The sequence below is a fragment of the Pristiophorus japonicus genome, chromosome 5 (genome assembly GCF_044704955.1).
Source record: "Pristiophorus japonicus isolate sPriJap1 chromosome 5, sPriJap1.hap1, whole genome shotgun sequence".
NCBI lineage: Eukaryota > Metazoa > Chordata > Chondrichthyes > Pristiophoridae > Pristiophorus > Pristiophorus japonicus.
This window is the reverse complement of record NC_091981.1, coordinates 177,191,375-177,210,455: the sequence shown is the minus strand read 5'-3', so window position 1 is coordinate 177,210,455 and position 19,081 is coordinate 177,191,375. Positions and strand designations below refer to the sequence as shown.

The 19,081-nt window shown below is 43.2% G+C and overlaps 1 protein-coding gene across 1 annotated transcript in view; it reads right to left on the bottom strand.

Annotated features, from left to right (window-relative positions):
- Window positions 1-19,081, bottom strand: part of erp44 (endoplasmic reticulum protein 44) — a 128,779-nt gene that overhangs the window by 20,991 nt on the left and 88,707 nt on the right. Inside the window, exons 6-9 of the mRNA XM_070881120.1 lie at window positions 14,568-14,683; window positions 9,288-9,345; window positions 8,966-9,082; window positions 1,936-2,047 (exon numbers count right to left, since the gene is read on the bottom strand). Of these exons, the coding sequence (XP_070737221.1) occupies window positions 1,936-2,047; window positions 8,966-9,082; window positions 9,288-9,345; window positions 14,568-14,683 (403 nt within the window). The remainder of the gene's footprint in view (window positions 1-1,935; window positions 2,048-8,965; window positions 9,083-9,287; window positions 9,346-14,567; window positions 14,684-19,081) is intronic.

Sequence of the window (19,081 nt, the reverse complement as noted above, 5' to 3'; positions counted from 1 at the left end):
TCGTCATTCAGTATTGGATGAGCAGAAATTTCCTCCAATTAAATATTGGGAAGACTGAAACTACTGTCTTTGATTCCCGCCAAAAACTCCGTTCCCTGGTCACTGACTCTACCCCTCTCCAAGGCTGAACCAGACTGTTCGCAACTGTGGCATCCTATTTGAGCCTGAGCGGAGCTTCCAACCCTATATCCTCTGCATCACCAAGACCATCTACTTCCACCTCCATAACATTACTCGATTCCACCCCTACCTTAGTTTATCTGCTGTCGAAAAGCTCATCCATGCTTTGGTTACCTCTAGACCGGAGAATTCCAATGTTCTCCTGGCCGGCCTCCAACCTGGCCTCCTCTGTAAACTTGAGCTCATCCAAAGCTCTGCTGCCCGTATCCCAACACGCACCAAGTCCCATTCACGGTTAACCCCATGCGCTCGCTAACCTACACCGACTCCTGGTCCTGCAATACCTCGATTTAAAAATTCTCATCAGTGTTCAAATCCCTCGCCGCTCCCTATCTCTTTAACCACCTCCAGCCCTATAACCCTCCGAGAACTCTGCGCTCCTCCAATTTTGGCCTCTCGCATCCCCGAGTTCCTCTACCATTTGCAGCTGTGCCTTCTGCTGCCAAGGCCCTAAGCTTTGGAATTCCCTCCCTAAACCCCTCTATCTCTCCCTCCTATTTAAGACGCTCCTTAAAACCTACCAAGCTTTTGGTCACCTGTCCCAATATCTATGTGGCCTGGTGTCAAATTTGATTTGATAATCGCTGCTGTGAAATGTCTTGGGACATTGTTGTAAGAAAATGAAAGACTTGCATTTATATAGCGCCCTTCACGACCACCAGACGTCTCAAAGCGCTTTGCAGCCATTGAAGTACTTTTGGAGTGTAGTCACTGTTGGAATGTGGGAAACGCAGCAGCCAAATTGCACACAGCAACTCCCACAAGCAGCAATGTGATAATGACCAGATAAACTGTTTTTGTTATGTTGATTGAGGGATAAATATTGGAACCAATAGAGTGGAATCAAGCGAGGGAAATCTTACTGAGCTGGACAATGAAGGAAAGGCTTTGGAGAAGGCTGGTTTAGTTGACCATGTCAACGGCTGCAGCGAGGTCGAGGAAGGATAATGCACCATGGTCACTGGTTAGTGCTGTTTCGGTGCTGTAGCAGGGAGGGAAGCCCGATTGGCGAGATTCAATTGTGGAGTTGTGGGACAGATAGGCTTGGATTTGGAAAGCTACAACACGTTCAAGCGAGTTTGAAAGATGTGGGGACAGTACCGCAGGAGAGGCCATCATTTACAATGTCAGCTAGCTTAGTGGCCAGGAAGGGAAGTTGAGTGGTGACCTCTTTAGTGGGAATGGGGTTAAGGGAGCAGGAAGTAGGGCTCTGAACAAGATTGGCGAGGGCATGAGGGGAGACAAGACTAGTGAAAGTCATGGGTTCAGGGCTAATTGGGAGAGCTTGGATTAGTGGGCAAGCAGAAGAGTGGGGAAGGATCAGAGGCAGCTAAATGGATGATCTCAATCTTAGTGATGAATTCCACGTGCTCCTCGCATTTGATATTGGTAGAGAGACTGGGGAGAAGTATTTAAGGTTGATTGTGAAGAAAATAAGTCATGGGTTATCTTTGCTCTCTAGGATGATCATTTAAACAGATTATCTAGCTGTTTATCTCATTATGGGACCTTGCGATGTGCAAATGAGCTGCCATGTTTCCTTACATTACAACAGTGGCTACACTTTAAAAGTACATCATTGGCTGTGAATTGCTTTGAGACATTCTGACCATGAAAATACTTTATAAATGTACAATCTTAGATAAAATGCATGTTATATATATGACTCACATAATTAATCAAATACTTTTACATACTACAACTGATTGGTAGTTAAACAAGAAAACTAATACATTGGCAGAGAAATAAAATTACCTTTCTCACTGATCAACTGCCGTGCAGTTTCGTGCTGGAATTTCTCCAAGCTTTCATTGTCCTCTTTCAAGTGGAACAGTATAAGAAATGGTAGCCCCTCTTCAGTTAGCTCCTAAAAAGTAAAATAACTCCATTAAAAACTTTAAACAACCTCTTTTGAATGATCAGTCCTCAAACACATTTTAGTTCAGTTGTATTTTGACAGCTATTAAACAAAATACTTTATAACACAAATCCAGATGAGAAAAGGCCATTTGGTCACAGAAGCTCCTCCATCTAGTACCCATTTTAGAATCCAAATGCATTTGATTTTCACTACTGCCCTGCCTAATAGGTTATTCCAAATCTTTATTTTGGAATAAAGAAGTTGTTCGTAATATCCATTTAATAAACTTGCCTTTCAAAATTAAAGTTTATGTTCTCTGGTGCTTTTCTCTACATTCTCCAACTGCAGTGACCACCAGCACTCAAAGTGTGGCCTGACCATTGCATAATCTCTGAAGTATTTACTGTTCTGGCTATATACTCACTCATTCTGTTTAAGAAAAAATTATTTTGCCACAGTGACCAGTCTATGACTATGCCTAGGTCCATTTCCAATTCTCCCTTTGTTAATTTAATACACCAACATTCTTACGCTGCATTTTTAACCAATTTTCAATGCTTTACATAACAGTTAACTTAAATTGACATTTTTTCTGCCCAATTGCACAACTGATTTAATTCATTCTGAAATTCTGTTGCTACATTATCTCTATTTTTCCAACTTCAAAAACTTACAAATTAACAAATATACCTTTGGTTTTCATTCCCGTGTCATTTACATAGATTAGAAACAGGAATGCAAGCAATGATCTATGCAGGAGTCCACTCAGCACTTCCCACATTAAGGCCAAGAATTTCCTCAAAGCGAGATACATCATTGTTGGTCCTTGTAAAAAAAATGTGCACCCGCTTGAAAGATACAATTGATTGGTAGAAGGCAGGAATGTATTGGCAAATTCCTTAGGATGAGATTCCTAATTTGAGAGTGTAACCGCCCAAAGAAACATAGACATGGAAAATAGGAGCAGTCTTAGGCCATTCGGCCCTTCGAGGCTGCACCGCCATTCAATATGATCATGGCTGATCCTCTATCTAAACACAATGGGCCCAAGTTTCCACATGATTTGCGCCTGATTTTTAGGAGCAACTGGTGGAGAACGGACTACCTTAGAAATCGCAATTCTCCACATTTTTTTTCTGCAGTTCTAGTCAGGTAGAACAGTTCTACTTTGGAACAGAATTTTTTCTTCAAAAGGGGGCATGTCCGGCCACTGACGCCTGATTTCAAAATTTCCACAGTGAAAACGTACTCCGAACAAACTTAGAATGGAGCAAATGAAGATTTTTGTAGAACTGAAAAAACCTTGTCTACACATTAAAAAAAAATCAGACGCAGGTTACAAATTAGGCGTCCAGAACGAGGTGGGGGGGGGAGGGAAGTCATTAAATTCTATAATAAATCCTTATTTATACTTCTACAAATATTATACAAATAAATCCAACCTGAATAAACATTTATAAGCAAAGAAAAGATTAAATAAACCATCTTCCTACCTGTGTGAAAGTGCTTCAGGCAGGGAGAATGCTGCAGGTGTTCGTTCCCGCGGGGGGGAGAGAGGAAAAAGCCGGTCGTTCCCGCGGGGGGGGGGAGGGGGAGGCAGCCGTTTGTTCCCGACGGCGGGTGGGGAGGGGGAGGGAAACGGCTTCCTGCAGTCTTCTCGGTGCTGATGGCAATGTGCTTTTATTTAAAAATGTTCAAAAATTAAACAGCTACAAAGAACTACAAAAATGGCCGAGTGCCAATGTTTCCTTCACACTGCGCATGCGCGAACGCTCCAATGCGCACGCGCAGCGTTGCCGGCAGGAAAAAAACTAATTTAAATGGTACCCGCCCCCTCCCACTTACAAAATCGGTGTGAGTGGTAGGCTCCGCCCCCCTGGGCGCCGCGCGAAACAGACAAGGAGCTGCAGGGCGCTCCAAAATCGCTTTTTTTTCCGGCGCCGTTTTAGGCGCGAAAAACGGGCGCTCAGCTCGGAGGGGCGCCCGTTTTTTATCGTGTGGAAACTTGGGCCCTATATTCCCGCTTTTTCCCTATACCCCTTGATGCCTTGCGTCTAAAAATCTATCTCCTTCTTGAATATATTCAGTGACTTGGCCTTCACAGCCTTCTGTGGCAGAGTGTTCCACAGGTTCACCAACCTCTGAAGAAATTTCTCCTCATTTCAGTCCTAAATTTTCTACCCTGTATCCTGAGACTGTGACCACTTGTTCTAGATTTCCCAGCCATGGGAAACACCCTCCCCACATCCAGTCTGTCCAGCCCCGTACATTTCAATGACATCCCCCCTCATTCTTCTAAACTCTAGTGAATACAGGCCTAGTTGACCCGATTGTGTATGTAGGCACCTTTGGTAATGACTCCACGAGGCAGGGTATGGTACTTAAACTGTGTAGACTGTAGTCCTTTATTTACAGCTCCGAGTCCGGACACCAAGCTCCCTTTTATACTGGGTTACCTGCAGTGTGTAGGTAACCCTTAGGTCTCCAGCAGCAGCACCCTCTGGTGTACAGGTAAGGTACATTCAGTGTTACAGACATCATATAACAATACAAGCATGCATACATAAAAGACCCAATCTCTCCTCATATGACAGTTCTGCCATCCCAGGAATCAGTCTGGTGAACCTTTATTACACTCCCTCTATGGCAAGTATATCCTTTCTTAGGTAAGGAGACCAAAACTGCACACAATACTCCAGGTGTGGTCTCACCAAGGCCCTGTATAACTGTAGTAAGACATCCTTGTTCCTGTACTCAAATCCTCTTGCAATGAAGGCCAACATACCATTTGCCTTCCTAACTGCTTGCTGCACCTGCATGTTTGCTTTCAATGACTGGTGTACAAGGTCCCTCTGTACATCGATACTTTCCAAGCCATTTAACTTTGTTCTCCCTTATTTATTCTATCAGTTACATCCTCAAAAAAAACTCCAGTAGGTTTATCAAACATGATTTTCCTTTCATAAATCCCTGTTGATATTTTGTAAGTGTCCCGTTATATCCTTTATAATAGATTCTAGCACTTTCCCTACTACAGATGTTAGGCTACAGATGTAGTTCCCAGTTTTCTCTCTCCCTCCTTTTTTAAATAATGGGATTACATTTGCCACCCTCCAATCTGCAGGAAATGTTACATAATCTATAGAATTTTGGAAGATGACAACCAACGTATCCACTATTTCCATGGCTACCTCCTTAAGTACTCTGGGATGCAGATCATGGGGATTTATTGGCCCTCAGTCCCATTAGTTTCTCCAGCACTATTTTCTTACTAATAATCATTTCCTTTAATTTTTCTTGCTCACTAGACCCTTGGTTCCTTAGCACTTCTGGGCGTTACTTGTGTCCTCTTCTGTAAAGACAGAACCGAAGTATTTATTTAATTGTTTTGCCATTTCCTTGTTCCCCATTATAAATTCTCCAGTTTCTCACTGTAAAGGACCTACATTTGTCTTCACTAATCTTTTTCTTTTTACATACTTGTAGAAACTTTTACAGTCGTTTTTTATGTTCCTTGCAAGTTTACTCTCATACTCTATTAAATCAATCTCTTGCTCCTTTTTTGCTGAATTCTAAACTGCTCCCAATCTTCAGGCTTGCTACTTTTTCTGGCAATTTTGTATAACTCCTCTTTGGATCTAATACTTTCCTTAATTTCTTTTGGTATCCATGGTTAGACCACTTTTTCCTTTTGTGTTTTTGCACCAGAAAGGAATGTATAACTGTTGCAATTCATGCATTCATTCCTTAAATGCTAGCCATTGTCTATCCACAATCATGCCTTTTAATGAATCTTCCCAATCTATCATAGCCAATTCATTCCTCATACCTTCGTAGTTTTCTTTGTTTAGATTTAGGACCCTAGCTTCGGATTGGACTACTTCACTTTCCATCTTAATAAAGAATTCAATCATGTTATGGTCACTCTACCCTAAAGGACCCCGCACAACAAGACTATTAATTAACCCCTTCTCATTGCACAATACCCAATCTTGGATAGCTTGTTCCCTCGTAGGCTCCTCAACGTACTGGTCTAAAAAACCATCTCGTACACACTCCAGGAATTCATCCTCCATAGTATTATTAGTAATTTGGTTTGGCCAGTCTATATATAGATTAATGTCACTTATGATTACTGTGGTACCCTTGTTACATGCATCTCTAATTTCCTGTTTGAAGCTAGAGAGACTGGGGGTTGGGGGGCTGGGGAGCGAGCGCGACTAGTGGTACCCGGGGCAGGGAGGGGAGGGGGGAGAGAGTTAGCGCGACTGGGGGGGGGGGTGGGGGAACCCGGTGCGGGGGCGGGGCGGAAAGGGCGGGAGGGAGTGAGGGTGGGCGGGGGATGTGGGTGCGGGAGCGAGGGCGGGCGGGGCGGGAGCAAGCGGGGGATGGGCGGGAGCGGAAGAGAGCGAGAGAGACTGGGGTGGGGTGGGGGGGGGGCGGGTGTGGATGGAGAGCGCGCGAGTGAGAGACTGGGGTGGGGGGGCAGCAAGGCAGAGGGGGTCTGGGGGAGAATGAGGGGAAGTAGCAGAGGGGATTGGCGGGAACTCAGAGTAGACGGATCACGTTCTTCAAACCTCCCTTTACCCCCACACCCGATTTCACAGAAAGCTCGGTGCTTGTGTCACCATGGACATCATTGGAGAGGATGAAATCTGGAAATCACGGCACTGTCACTATTCACTTCATACCCAATAAACCTGTCAACAATCCGTGACCCACACACAATGCCCCAACTATTGTGGGGCGGGGGTGGGTAAGTGCAGCAACTTGGGATGAGGGTCCAGGGGCTTGGGCTGGGGGAGGGGGAAGTCAGGAACTTTGGATGTGTAGAGGTGGGGGGAGGCCGTGAACTTGGGCTGGCGGGGGGGGATTGTCAGGAACTTGGGCTGGCACAGCTCTATCCTGCCTGGGGGCTGAAGTCAGAATAGCTTGAATTACACTTTGCAAAGTCACTCAGAACTTGAACTTGAATTCCAGAGAAACTTCTGGGTGTGGCTTATCCTCCAAGGAGACCAATGAGCAATCAGGTCATGTGATCATTTGAGCCTATCCGAGACACAGGTTTTTACTCATGCAAATAGCTGCACCCTATAAAAATTCCACAAACTCCCCGTAACACAAGTATTTCTTCTGTATAAAAATTACCTCAACTATCCTGGCACTGCAGAAAATACTGGTCCCCATGCCCATCCCATTTCCTCTTTCTCGCCACATGAGCCTGAATCACCCGACCCCAATTCTCCCTCTCTGCCCCACAACGATTGTTCGGCACATCAGTTGGTCCCGGTTCTCTGCTTGATCGTCACCCAAACAGCCTTTTTCCCCCCATCGGCAATATCTTTATAAATGTTTATAACTTTTCTTTAAGGCTCTAATGATCTTTTTCCCAAACTGCTCGCAGCAGTGTCCAGATTAATGTTTTATTCCTTGCAACTCCAGGACAATCCTGGCAGGTTGAAATCTGGCTGGGGCCCAACATTGGGTGTGAACAATCAGGTCTGCCTTGATGTACTCCTTGGTAAATTAAGGCTGTTAACTCTCAAGGTATAGGCTCGCAGTGAAGAAGGAATGAGATTAGGCACCAAAGGGAAGCTCGCACCCTTGTAACTATATTACAGTGTGACTCGACATGCGTGCTAAAATCTATCCACTATTCGGGAGTTTCTGATAGTTAGGTAAGGGTGCAATTGGATGCTTTTGGTTGCGAGTCTAGATGCCAAATCGATTTGACATATAGGTGGTTCCAGTGATGCTCTGCCAGTTGTACTGAAATGGTTTGGCCTGCAGGCCAGTCCGCCCGTATATACAGCAGGACCTGGCGAAGAGGAGAGCGGAGGATGGAAAGCTCGAGCCAGGGGACCTGTGACTCTCTCCCTTCTCAGTGAGCAGGGGCCTGGACTCAATGGCATCGCACAAACGTTCGAGACAGGGGGGAAAACAGAAGTTGGGGTCGGAGGTGCAAGTTTGCTCAGCTTGATCCCACCTTTATGCAATGGTGTATTTTTTTAAAATCCCGAAGATTATTTATGGCGGACTGCCAGAAACCCTCATGGACCTCTACGAGGCCGCGGACCCTTGCTTGAGAACTCCTGCTGCAAGGAAATGTTTATATTTAAACGGTGATAAATTTGGAAATGTTGGTGTTCAGAGGGACCTGGGTGTCCTTGTATATGAATCACTGAAAATTAACATGCAGGTACAGCAAGCAATTAAGAAAGCAAAAATGGTATGTTGGCCTTTATTACAACAGGATTTGAGTATATGAGTAAAGATGTCTTACTGAAATTATATAGGGCCCTGGTGAGACCACATCTGGAGTATTGTGTATCTGGAGTTTTAGTCTCCTTACATAAGGAAGGATATACTTGCCATAGATGGACTGCAACAAAGGTTCACCAGACTGATTCCTGGGATGGGGTGATTGTCCTATGAGAAGAACTTGAGTAGACTAGGCTTGAATATTCTCTAGAGTTTAGAAGAATGAGAAATGATCTCATTATAACTTACAAAATTCTTACAGGGCTTGACAGGGTAGATGCAGGGAGGATGTTTCCCCTGGCTGGGAAGTCTAGCACCAGGATTCAGAATCTCAGAATAAAGGGTCGGCCATTTAGGACTGAGATGAGGAGAAATTTTTTTCACTCAGAATCTTTGGAATTCTCTACCCGAGAATTTTGGATGCTCAGTTTTTGAGTATATTCAAGACAGAAATTGATCGATTTTTGAATATTAAGGGAATCAAGGGATATGGGGATAGGGCACAAAAGTGGAGTTCAGGTAAATGATCAGCCATGATCTCACTGAATGGTGGAGCAGGCTCGAGGGGCCGAATGGCCTACTCCTGCACCTAATTCTTATGTTCTTATAAGAGATCAATTAAAAAAAAAATATAATATACAGGTAGATTTAACTCATGCTTACCTCACCATTTTCAAAAGTGATTTCTCTAACCAGTGGAACACACTTATCTTGAGTCCAGGCAAAGGCCAGGTCAAAGTTGGTTAATGAACCCAAATACACCATGTCAGGACTATTCTCCTATGAAATAGGGTAAAATATACACACGTCAAGTTAGAACCAAATAAAGTGGCATGTTGAAACATGCAACAGCTTCACAGCACTACAAGAGTTAATGCTACTGAATGATTGCCATGCTATTAGGAAAAACAAGTTATGAATTCTAAGTGGCAAACAGTAGGCTAAGTGGTTCGAGCAATTACTGACGAGGAGGCTATGAACCTACCCCAAGTGGTTTGTAAATTACGTTGTCACCACTATACCTCTCCGGTTTTGCAATGCTCCTAAAAAAAAAGGAAATAGAGCAATCAGGACACATATCACTCACATTAGTTTCAATACTGTGCTATAAAATTATTCGGTAACAGCATATCTATTCTATAACAGAATTATCCACTGCAAGCCAGTGTGCAATCTATCTTCTTGAATATAAGAGGGCATAAATAGTCATGATTTAGTGGAACAAAAGAACTGTCAGACGAATGGGTTAGTACAGCTGAAAACAAATGAAATGAACATTTTATTTTTTGCTGAAACACAGGATACAAGTCATTTTGATCTGGTCACCTATACATTGTGCAGAGGAGAGTTGAACATACCTACTGGTAGGTACTGAATACAACTTGAAATAGAACATTACTCACAGAATGACATGTTTAACCAGTGTGAATCATGTGAGGTTTGATTCTGTGTATCAGAGAAAATATTAACTAATTGTCAAAAAAGTCAGAAGGCAATCAGTGTTGAGAAACACCGAAAATAGATCATGAGTAATCCTAGGATTTAGACTGCACATAAACTATGACAGCCTCAAAAATATGGATTATTCTTTTCCTCTTCATAAATGAATATTTTATAGCACAGGAGGCCGCCATTCATCCCATTGTCTAAAGCAAGTTATCCACTTATATCCATCCCCCCCCCCCTTTAAAAGGAGCCATGCACCCAAAAAAATAAAGGGGGAAAGCATTGATTGACAACCCTATATATTTAAGAAAGTTTGGAAGATTACAGTCAGAACCTCTGCTCCTTCCTTTCTGACCACTCAGCAATCCATCAGGGCCCAATACCCTTTCCATGTTGAATTCTACCAGGTTTTTCAATACTTCCTTACCTATTGTTATTCTATCTGATTGCCTCCTCCTGTACCTTTACAACAACTTGCATTTAAATAGCACATTTTAAGTAGGAAAATGTCCTAAGATGCTGCTCAGAGGTTGTTAGAATATTTTAATAATATGGTTTAAACCTAAATAAAGTCAAGTATCCCAGCTTGCTTAACTTCAGACATTTTAGCAAGAGGGCAGATGGGAGTCCTCTGTGTGTAAACAAAGGCAGTTTATAAGCAGAGTACAGAGCACCAGAATACCAGGAATTTGAGGGGGTTTAATTATGAGAGTAGATTGCATAAATCTGGCTTGTATTTCCCTTGAATTTATAAGGTTGAAGGGTTGTAAGAAAGATGACCATTACTAGTTGACCATTTTCCCATCAGACACTGCCTGCATATGACAAGTTAAAATGTCCTTGTGACCTGCTGGCTCTTGATGTACTAGCAGAATATTGTTTGGGAACAGACTGTGCTTGTAGCTGCAAGGACCAGACAATTACAGATAACAGATGGTTAATGTTGGGGACAAGGCCAATATGTATGCAATTAGACCCTGGCCTATTGGACATAATTAGAGGGCTAGATCAGTGGTTGTTAGAATTCTCAGGACGGTTGGAGGTCCACAGCCAAACAGGCAAACTACGGGAGTCGAGACCGATCACCTCGAGTCTACGAATCAAGTTGTATTACTTGCTTGTAATTTACTGTAATCTGAAGGCAGTTATGTTGTTACATAGTATTACTACAACACAGAAACAGGCCATTCGGACCAACAGATTCATGCACCGCGGTGTTTATGGTCCACACTAGCCTCCCCTCACCTTCTTCAACTGACCCCATCAACATATCCTATGATTCCTTTCTCCCTCGTGTACTTATCTAGCTTCCCCTTAAATGTATCTATGCTATTTGCCTTAACTACTCCCTGTAGTAGCAAATTCCACATTCTAACCATTCTCTGGGTAAAGAACCTTCACCTGAATTGCCTATTGGATTTATTAGTGACTATCTTATACTTATGGTCCCTAGTTCTGGTCTCACCCGCAAGTGGAAACATTTTCTCTACATCTATCCTCTCAAACACTTCCATAATCTTAAAGACCTCTATCAGGTCACTGCTCAGTATTCTCTTTTCTAGAGAAAAAAGCCCTAACCTTTCCAAAAAGAAAGAAAAAGACTTGCATTTATATAGCATCCTTCATGACCTCAGGACATTCCAAAGTGCTTTACAGCCAATGAAATACTTTTTGAAGTGTAGTCACTGTTGTAACGTTCCTCTTCAAAATAGTGCCACGGGATCTTTTACGTCCACCTGAGACCAGATAGGGCCTCAGTCAGTGAAGCACTCCCTCAGCATGGCACTGCAGTGTCAGCTTAGATTCTGGTGCGGGACTTGAACCCACAAACCTTCTGACTCAGAGGCAAGAGTGCTACCAACTGAGCCACAGCTGTCACGATTCCTGATGGATGTAGCCTCTCAGTTCTGGTATCATCCTTGTAAATCTTTTTTGCACCTTTTCCAGTGCCTCTATATCCTTTTTATAATTTGGAGACTAGAACTGTTCAGAGTACTATAGCATTATAACAATGTTGTGAGTATATGTGTGACCAAACTTTCCATTTCCACTATCACATTCTTCTGACAACCGAGACTTATTTACTCCTTTAGAATTGCCCCTCCTACAACACAAACAGGCCTCAGAAAAATCTTGAACAGCTCTGTATCTGTGATACATTATCCCTCCTCGTGTTCTCTGCAGCCGTTGACAGAGTCAGGCACATTATCCTCCTCCAATGATTTTCCTCAGTTTTTTGAGTTCAGTGGAACCATGCTTGCTTATTTTTGCTCTTACCTATCCAATTGTAGCCAGTGCATATGATAGGTAAGAGCATATAATGAGAGGAATTGTCCCAGATTTTTTTCCCCCCAATTGGCCAAGGTTTTTATCTGTTTTTCTGCTTCTCCCAGGAGATCGCATGGGTCCGGGTGGGGTGGAGTGTAAAATGTTGCGATACATGGAGTATCGCAGTTGTGAGGGGCGGACTGTTTGGGCCGGATGCTCTTTACCTATCCGCCATTGTTCATAGGTTTATATGTAACTGCTGACCGAGGGCCGTGTAGCTCTTTGTCGGCTGGCGCGGACACGATGGGCCAAAATGGCCTCCTTTAGCGCTGTAAATGTCTATGTTTTTATCTATATCTACTCATGGATTTCCTTCCCACCCCCCCATGGATCCATTCTTGCCCCCTCTCCTGATCTACACATGGCCCCTTTGCGGTATCACCCGCAGACATGAGGTCAGCTTCCACGGAGGCTGATGACACTCAACTCGACCTCTCCACCAATTTTCTCATCCCCTCCACTGCTGGTTATATCAGATTGCTTGTTAACAATTCAGTCTAGGCTGAGCCAGAGTTTTCTCCAGCTAAACACTGGGTAGACTGAAGTCAGAGTCATCGGCCCCCACACCACAAACTTCGTATCCTCGCCAGACCCCATCCTCCTCCTCGCTACCGCCGCGGGCTCCACCAGGCCACAACCTCAGCACCCATTTCACCAAGCTCAGCTTTGGACCAAATATCCTAACCCAATATTCTCTCCATCACAAAAGCCTTTGAATTCGACCTCCATCCCAACCTCAGTTAGTTAAAACCTTCATTCACGCCTTTGTCGCCTTAGGACTCAACTATTCCAATGGTTTCCTGGCCAGCCTCTCATTCTCCACCATCCACAAACTTCAAATCATCCAAAACACTGCTGCCTGCACCATTCCCACTTGTCCACTACCAATGCCCTTACAGACCTAGGTCGGCACCTGGTCCTCCAATTTAAAAATCTCATCCCACTGTTCAAATTTCTCCTTGCCTCTCCCCATCTGTACAATCTCCTCCAGTGCTAAAGCCCCTCTCAAACATACACTTCCTGATTCTTGTGCCCCCCATCTCCCTTTGCTCCGCCATTGGAAGCCGTGCCTTTAGCCACCTTGCCCCATGTTCTGGAATTTCCTCCCCAAACCCCTCTGCCTTTTCACCTCCCACTACTCCTTCAAAAATTGTTCTTAAAACCTACCTCTTTGACCAAGCTTTTGGAAAAAATTTCTACATTGAAGGCACAATAAAAATGCAAACTACAGTTGTCTTAGTTTCTCCAAATCCCTTTCATCAGATGCAGCTATAGAATAAGCTTCCAGTTCTAAGATACAAAATAATCTACCCTATTTCTAGTCTCATTCGTTCTTGGCGCAGCGAAGTAATCTGAAGCAAACAAGAATTCGTTCTGGAATTTTTCCCCCCACTTATGAGATACTGCCTATATTAATGGCATGGGAAAGTTTTTAAAATATATCTAATACAAATAATGGCAGCGCTGTACCAACATGGAGACCACCTGTTGTACTGACTGAATCTGGGGAGAATATGAAGTTTTTTTTTAATAATGCCTAGGCATCTTTCATACCATGCCTGAGAGAGCATGATCCCTTAGGCATTGTTGTGTGGCATATGCTATGGCAATTCCTAAGTAAATCCACATTGCATATTACAGGATTACATATTAAGCAAGTTATTTTCCTGACAAAAACAGTCTGATTTTTGTTTCTGATCAGTGTACAACAGCTGCAAACAACACTTAATTATCAGTTCTGGAAGAGAGTATTATTAGTTGTCATCAATCCCACTGTGTCCCTGTAAGGAGCTGATTAGTTTGAAGAGATGTAATTTTTCTTTTGAATCACTATTTATCTTCTATTAACCTTAGTGCAAATAAACTTGTGCATTCAACTGCATGTTCTCTTTAAATAAGATATGGTCAAAGCGACATTGTTCACAACACCTTCTATAATTCATATTTGTCTGAATAATTTTTCACAACAAAATATTTAGAATTTCACAGCAGACTCTGATTTAAACAATTTGCTGGAAAAACTTATCTATTCGCTATGAGCAGTGAAACTGTGAATACATTCTTATAAAATAATTTACAATTTTGTTGCATAGTATGTACATAGAATATCTTTTCCCTTGTTGCTTTATAAACAAACCAAATGACACAATACTTCACCTTCAGCACACTGGATCTTAAAGCACTGTACCAAAGTTGTAGGATGCACATTGCTATCACAAAGCACCACAAATCAAGATCAAAATCTCAGTTGTGCTACTGTGACAGGGTGTTCCCCCACAAAGGTGGGGGAAGAGAAAGTATTCCTGTTGAGCAGTTCTCATGCACTCTTAGCCAGTTACAGAGGAGCTCTAGCAGAGTCCTTAGAGCAGGTCACCTGCCCAGTCTAATACCAGAATAATGCATAGTCTACAAAAATTAATACATTCTTAGTACTATCATTTCCACATCAAAAAAATTGCACAATTATTGAACAAATTTAGCTCACTCTTACCCAAATGCAGCCAGAAAGACGCAATCATCCCGTAAAATATTGGATACTTTTTCAAAAACTCTGTAGTTGTCGGAATCTCTCTGCTCAAAAAATCCAATGATGTTTCGCTTGCTGTGCTGTAAAATAACAGCCACATACTGAATTGTTCAACTGATACACTGCCTTTAAACTTAGATATCAGAAAATAGTTTTACAATCCTGTTCAGTACAAATTCCTCAAGTCAAAAGAGATGCTTATTTTGTGAAATGGCCAAAGCAGCAAAAATGTTAGCAATTTGAGTTTAAATTCCCTCTTTAAAAAAAAATCAAGGAAGCTTTTTTTGTCTGAGAATATAAATCCCACCCCACCCCCCCCCCCCGCCCCCGCCCCCCCAAAAACTCTGCACACGAATTGTGACTGGGCAGGGAAGTAACTGCACTAGTGCTGCTCTGGGCCAGCCTTCAGCAGGTGCAAGAGAGCAGTCTGGGTTTGACTTCCTGCCTTTTCACTTGTCCTCACTTCAGCACCTGTCCGTACAATCACAGGAGATCAGGAACTCAGCTTAACAGCTAATCAACTGCATCCCATCACTCTGTGGCATGGTGCCACTATGCCGAACCACTTAATGATCAAAACCACACAATCCCACCAAGTGCCTTGTACCTGCAGTTAACTAGTAAATCACAAAGTAGAGATGAACTGTTGATTCTTGACATGTTCCATAATGACAAACATCCTCAGGACAAATACCTTCCGTTGTAAGTTGTGATTTATGAGTACCACCATAAAATCTATGCACTGTGATGAGGTAACGGCAATTTAAAGCTCTTCTACAGAGGAGTCTGTTCAGAGCACAATTTTAACTTGATCTCTGGTCACATTGTAAGTGACACCTTGATAGATATTTGAAACCTCCTGACATTAATTAAGTTTATCAGAACAAAGTTGCGTCATGACAAAAGATAGGAGTCAGTACAGTTTAAATACTGTTGCATCTCACTGGCCAGGTGCCAAAATGTTGGATAGGGGAGGGACAGGGGAGACAACAGGATTTTAATAAACTGATTCCAGAGGGATTAGTTGGCATGCCAGTTCTTAACACTTCAGAATGCTTGCTTTTAATTCTTCGGTTTAGCAAGAGAACAAAAAGACTTGCATTTATATAGCGCCTTTCATGACCACCAGACATCTCAAAGCATGTTACAGCCAAACTAAGTACTTTTGGAGTGCAGTCACTGTTGTAATGTGGGAATCGCAGCAGCCAATTTGCGCACAGCAACCTTCCACAAACAGCAATGTGATAATGACCAGATAAACTGTTTTTATGATATTGATTGAGGGATAAATATTGGCCAAGACACCGGGGATAACTCCACTACTCTTCTTAGAAATAGTGCCATGGGATCTCTTACGTCCACCTGAGCGCGCAGACGGGGCCTAGGTTTAACTTCTCATCTCAAAGATGGCACCTCCGACAGTGCAGCACTCCCTCAGCACTGCACTAGAGTGTCAGCCTGAATTTATGTGCTCAAGTTTCTGGAGTGGGACCGAGGGAAGGGGAGGAGGAGGAACCAGGGGGGGGGGGGAAAGGGGAGGAACCGAGGGAGGAGAAGGACGAGGGAACAGAGGGAAGGTAAGGTGCAAGACTATTGGTGAATGAGGAATTGGGGTTTCATTCACTGGTATCATAGTCGAATGAGTCCATCATGGACACAGCACAGCCAGAAAAGGGTGGTTGTTGTGCGTCCTCCCCTGTTCCTGTCGCTCCTTCCTCCTTCCTCTTGCTCATCTTCCTAACCCTCAACCCCCCCACCCCCACTCCTGTTCCTGCCCCTCACACCCCTTTTCTTCCCCTCCTGTTCCCGTCCTTCCCTCTCCCACTGCTCTTGGGTAAAGCACATTCTTCACATTGGCCCTCAATGACCTGTGCAGCTGCATAGACTATGAAAGTAAACTAGCACGAAATATAAAAACAGATAGCAAGAGTTCCTATAGGTATATAAAAAGGAAAAGAGTGGCTAAAGTAAATCTTGGTCCCTCAGAGGACGAGACTAGGGAATTAGTAAAGGGGAACAAGGAGATGGCAGAAACTCTGAACAAATATTTTGTATCAGTCTTTACGGTAGAGGACATGAACAGTATTCCAACAGTGGATAGGCAAGGGGCTATATGGGGGGGGGGGGGGGGGGGAAGGGGAGGTGGAACTCAGTAAGATAATGAGACTAAAGGCGGATAAACCCCCTGGATCTAATGGCATGCATCCTAGAGTCTTGAGAAGTAGCAGCAGGAATAGTGAATACATTGATTGTAATTTACCAAAATTCCCTGGATTGTGGGGAGGTCCCAGCAGTTTGGGAAACTGCAAATATAACGCCCCTATTTAAAAAAGGAGGCAGACAAAAAGCAGGAAACTATAGACCAGTTAGCCTAACATCTGTGGTTGGGAAGATGTTGGAGTCCATTATTAAAGAAGCAGTAGCAGGACATTTGGAAAAGCATAATTCAGTCAGGCAGTCAGCATGGATTTATGAAGGGGAAGTCATGTTTGACAAATTTGCTAAAATTCTTTGAGGCTGTAACTAACAGGGTGGATAAAGGGGAACCAGTGGATGTGGTGTATTTGGACTTCCAGAAGGCATTTGACAAAGTGCCACATAAAAGGTTACCGCATAAGATAAAAGTTGACGGGGTTGGGGGTAATATATTAGCATGGATAGAGGATTGGCTAACTAACAGGGAACAGAGAGTAGGGATAGATGGTTCATTCTCGGGTTGGCAATCAGTAACTAGTGGGGTGCCGCAGGGATCAGTGCTGGGACACAAACTATTTACAATCTATATTAACGACTTGGAAGAAGGGACCAAGTGTAACGTCGCCAAGTTTGCCGACGATACAAAGATGGGAGGAAAAGCAATGTGTGAGGAGAATACACAAAAAATCTGCAAAAGGACATAGACAAGCTAAGTGAGTGGGCAAAAATTTGACAGATGGAGTATAATGTTGGAAAGTGTGAGGTCATGCACTTTGGCAGAAAAAAAATCAAAGAGCAAGTTATTATTTAAATGGAGAAAGATTGCAAAGTGCTGCAGTACAGTGGGATCTGGGGGTCCTGGTGCATGAAACACAAACAGTTAGTATGCAGGTACAGCAAGTGATCAGGAAGACCAATGGAATCTTGGCCTTTATTGCAAAGGGGATGGAGTATAAAAGTAGGGAAGTCTCGCTACAATTGTACAGGGTATTGGTGAGGCCACACCTGATATACTGCGTGCAGTTTTGGTTTCCATATTTACAAAAGGATATACTTGCTTTGGAGGCAGTTCAGAGAAGGTTCACTCGGTTGATTCCGGAGATGAAGGGGTTGACTTTTGAGAAAAGGTCGAGGAGGTTGGGTCTCTACTCATTGGAATTCAGAAGAATGAGAGGTGATCTTATCGAAACGTATAAGTTTATGAGGAAGCTTGACGGGGTGGATGCAGAGAGGATGTCTCCATTGATGGGGGAGACTAGAAGTAGAGGGCATAATCTTAGAATAAGGGGCCGCCCATTTAAAACTGAGATGAGGAGAAATTTCTTCTCGAAGGATTGTGGTTCTGTGGAATTCGCTGCCTCAGAGTGCTGTGGAAGCTGGGACATTGAATAAATTTAAGACAGAAATAAAGAGAGAGTTTCTTAAATGATAAGGAAATAAGAGGTTATGGAGAGCGGGAAGAGAAGTGGACCTGAGTCCATGATCGGATCAGCCACGATCTTATTGAATGGCGGAACAGGCTCGAAGGGCCATATGGCCTACTCCTGCTCCTATTTCTTATGTTTTTATGTTGTTATATTCTATGGGAGTGAGTATTATTTGGTGGGCTGAATCCTCCCCCAAATGTTGCCGGACTCTACTCAACCTTTGCTGATCCTCCCCCTCCATGTATACCTGTCGGGAATACCATATTTGCTCCTGTGAAGCCTTGATTTTAGGTAATGAGTACGGGGGCGGGGGAGGGAGCGGTGAAAGCAAAGGTCAGCTCGTGGTCTGACCTGGTCAGATGTAGTGAGAAGCAAATCCAGGTCTGTGTAGGCAGAATGGTAAAATAAAAAGTTAAATTGCTGCTAAACGAGTTTCCCAGCTGCAGAAATCTTTAATGAGACGCTCATCAGGCTCAGAAACTCCACGTCTGCCTGTTTCAGCTGATCCTGGCAACAGCTGTGCCTTATAGTTGTCAATCTACATTATCGAGTGCATTGTCAGTATAAAAGCAGGAAACTCGGTGCTGCAGCGCCACTGACAATTATAATAGATTATAAAAGCACAATAAAATTAAGAGTACACTGACAGAACACATAAAATAATTACTTAACTATATTGAGAAGTGTCTCGCATGCTATAGTGTGTAATGTGTGTCCATGGAGTAGATGCTGTATTACTACAATGCTTAACACTATTTAACAAAAAAAATGATTTGCTAATCAGGAAATGGAACCAGACCATGTCACAATTCACAACTAACTATATAGTTATAACAAACACATCAAAAATTGTTA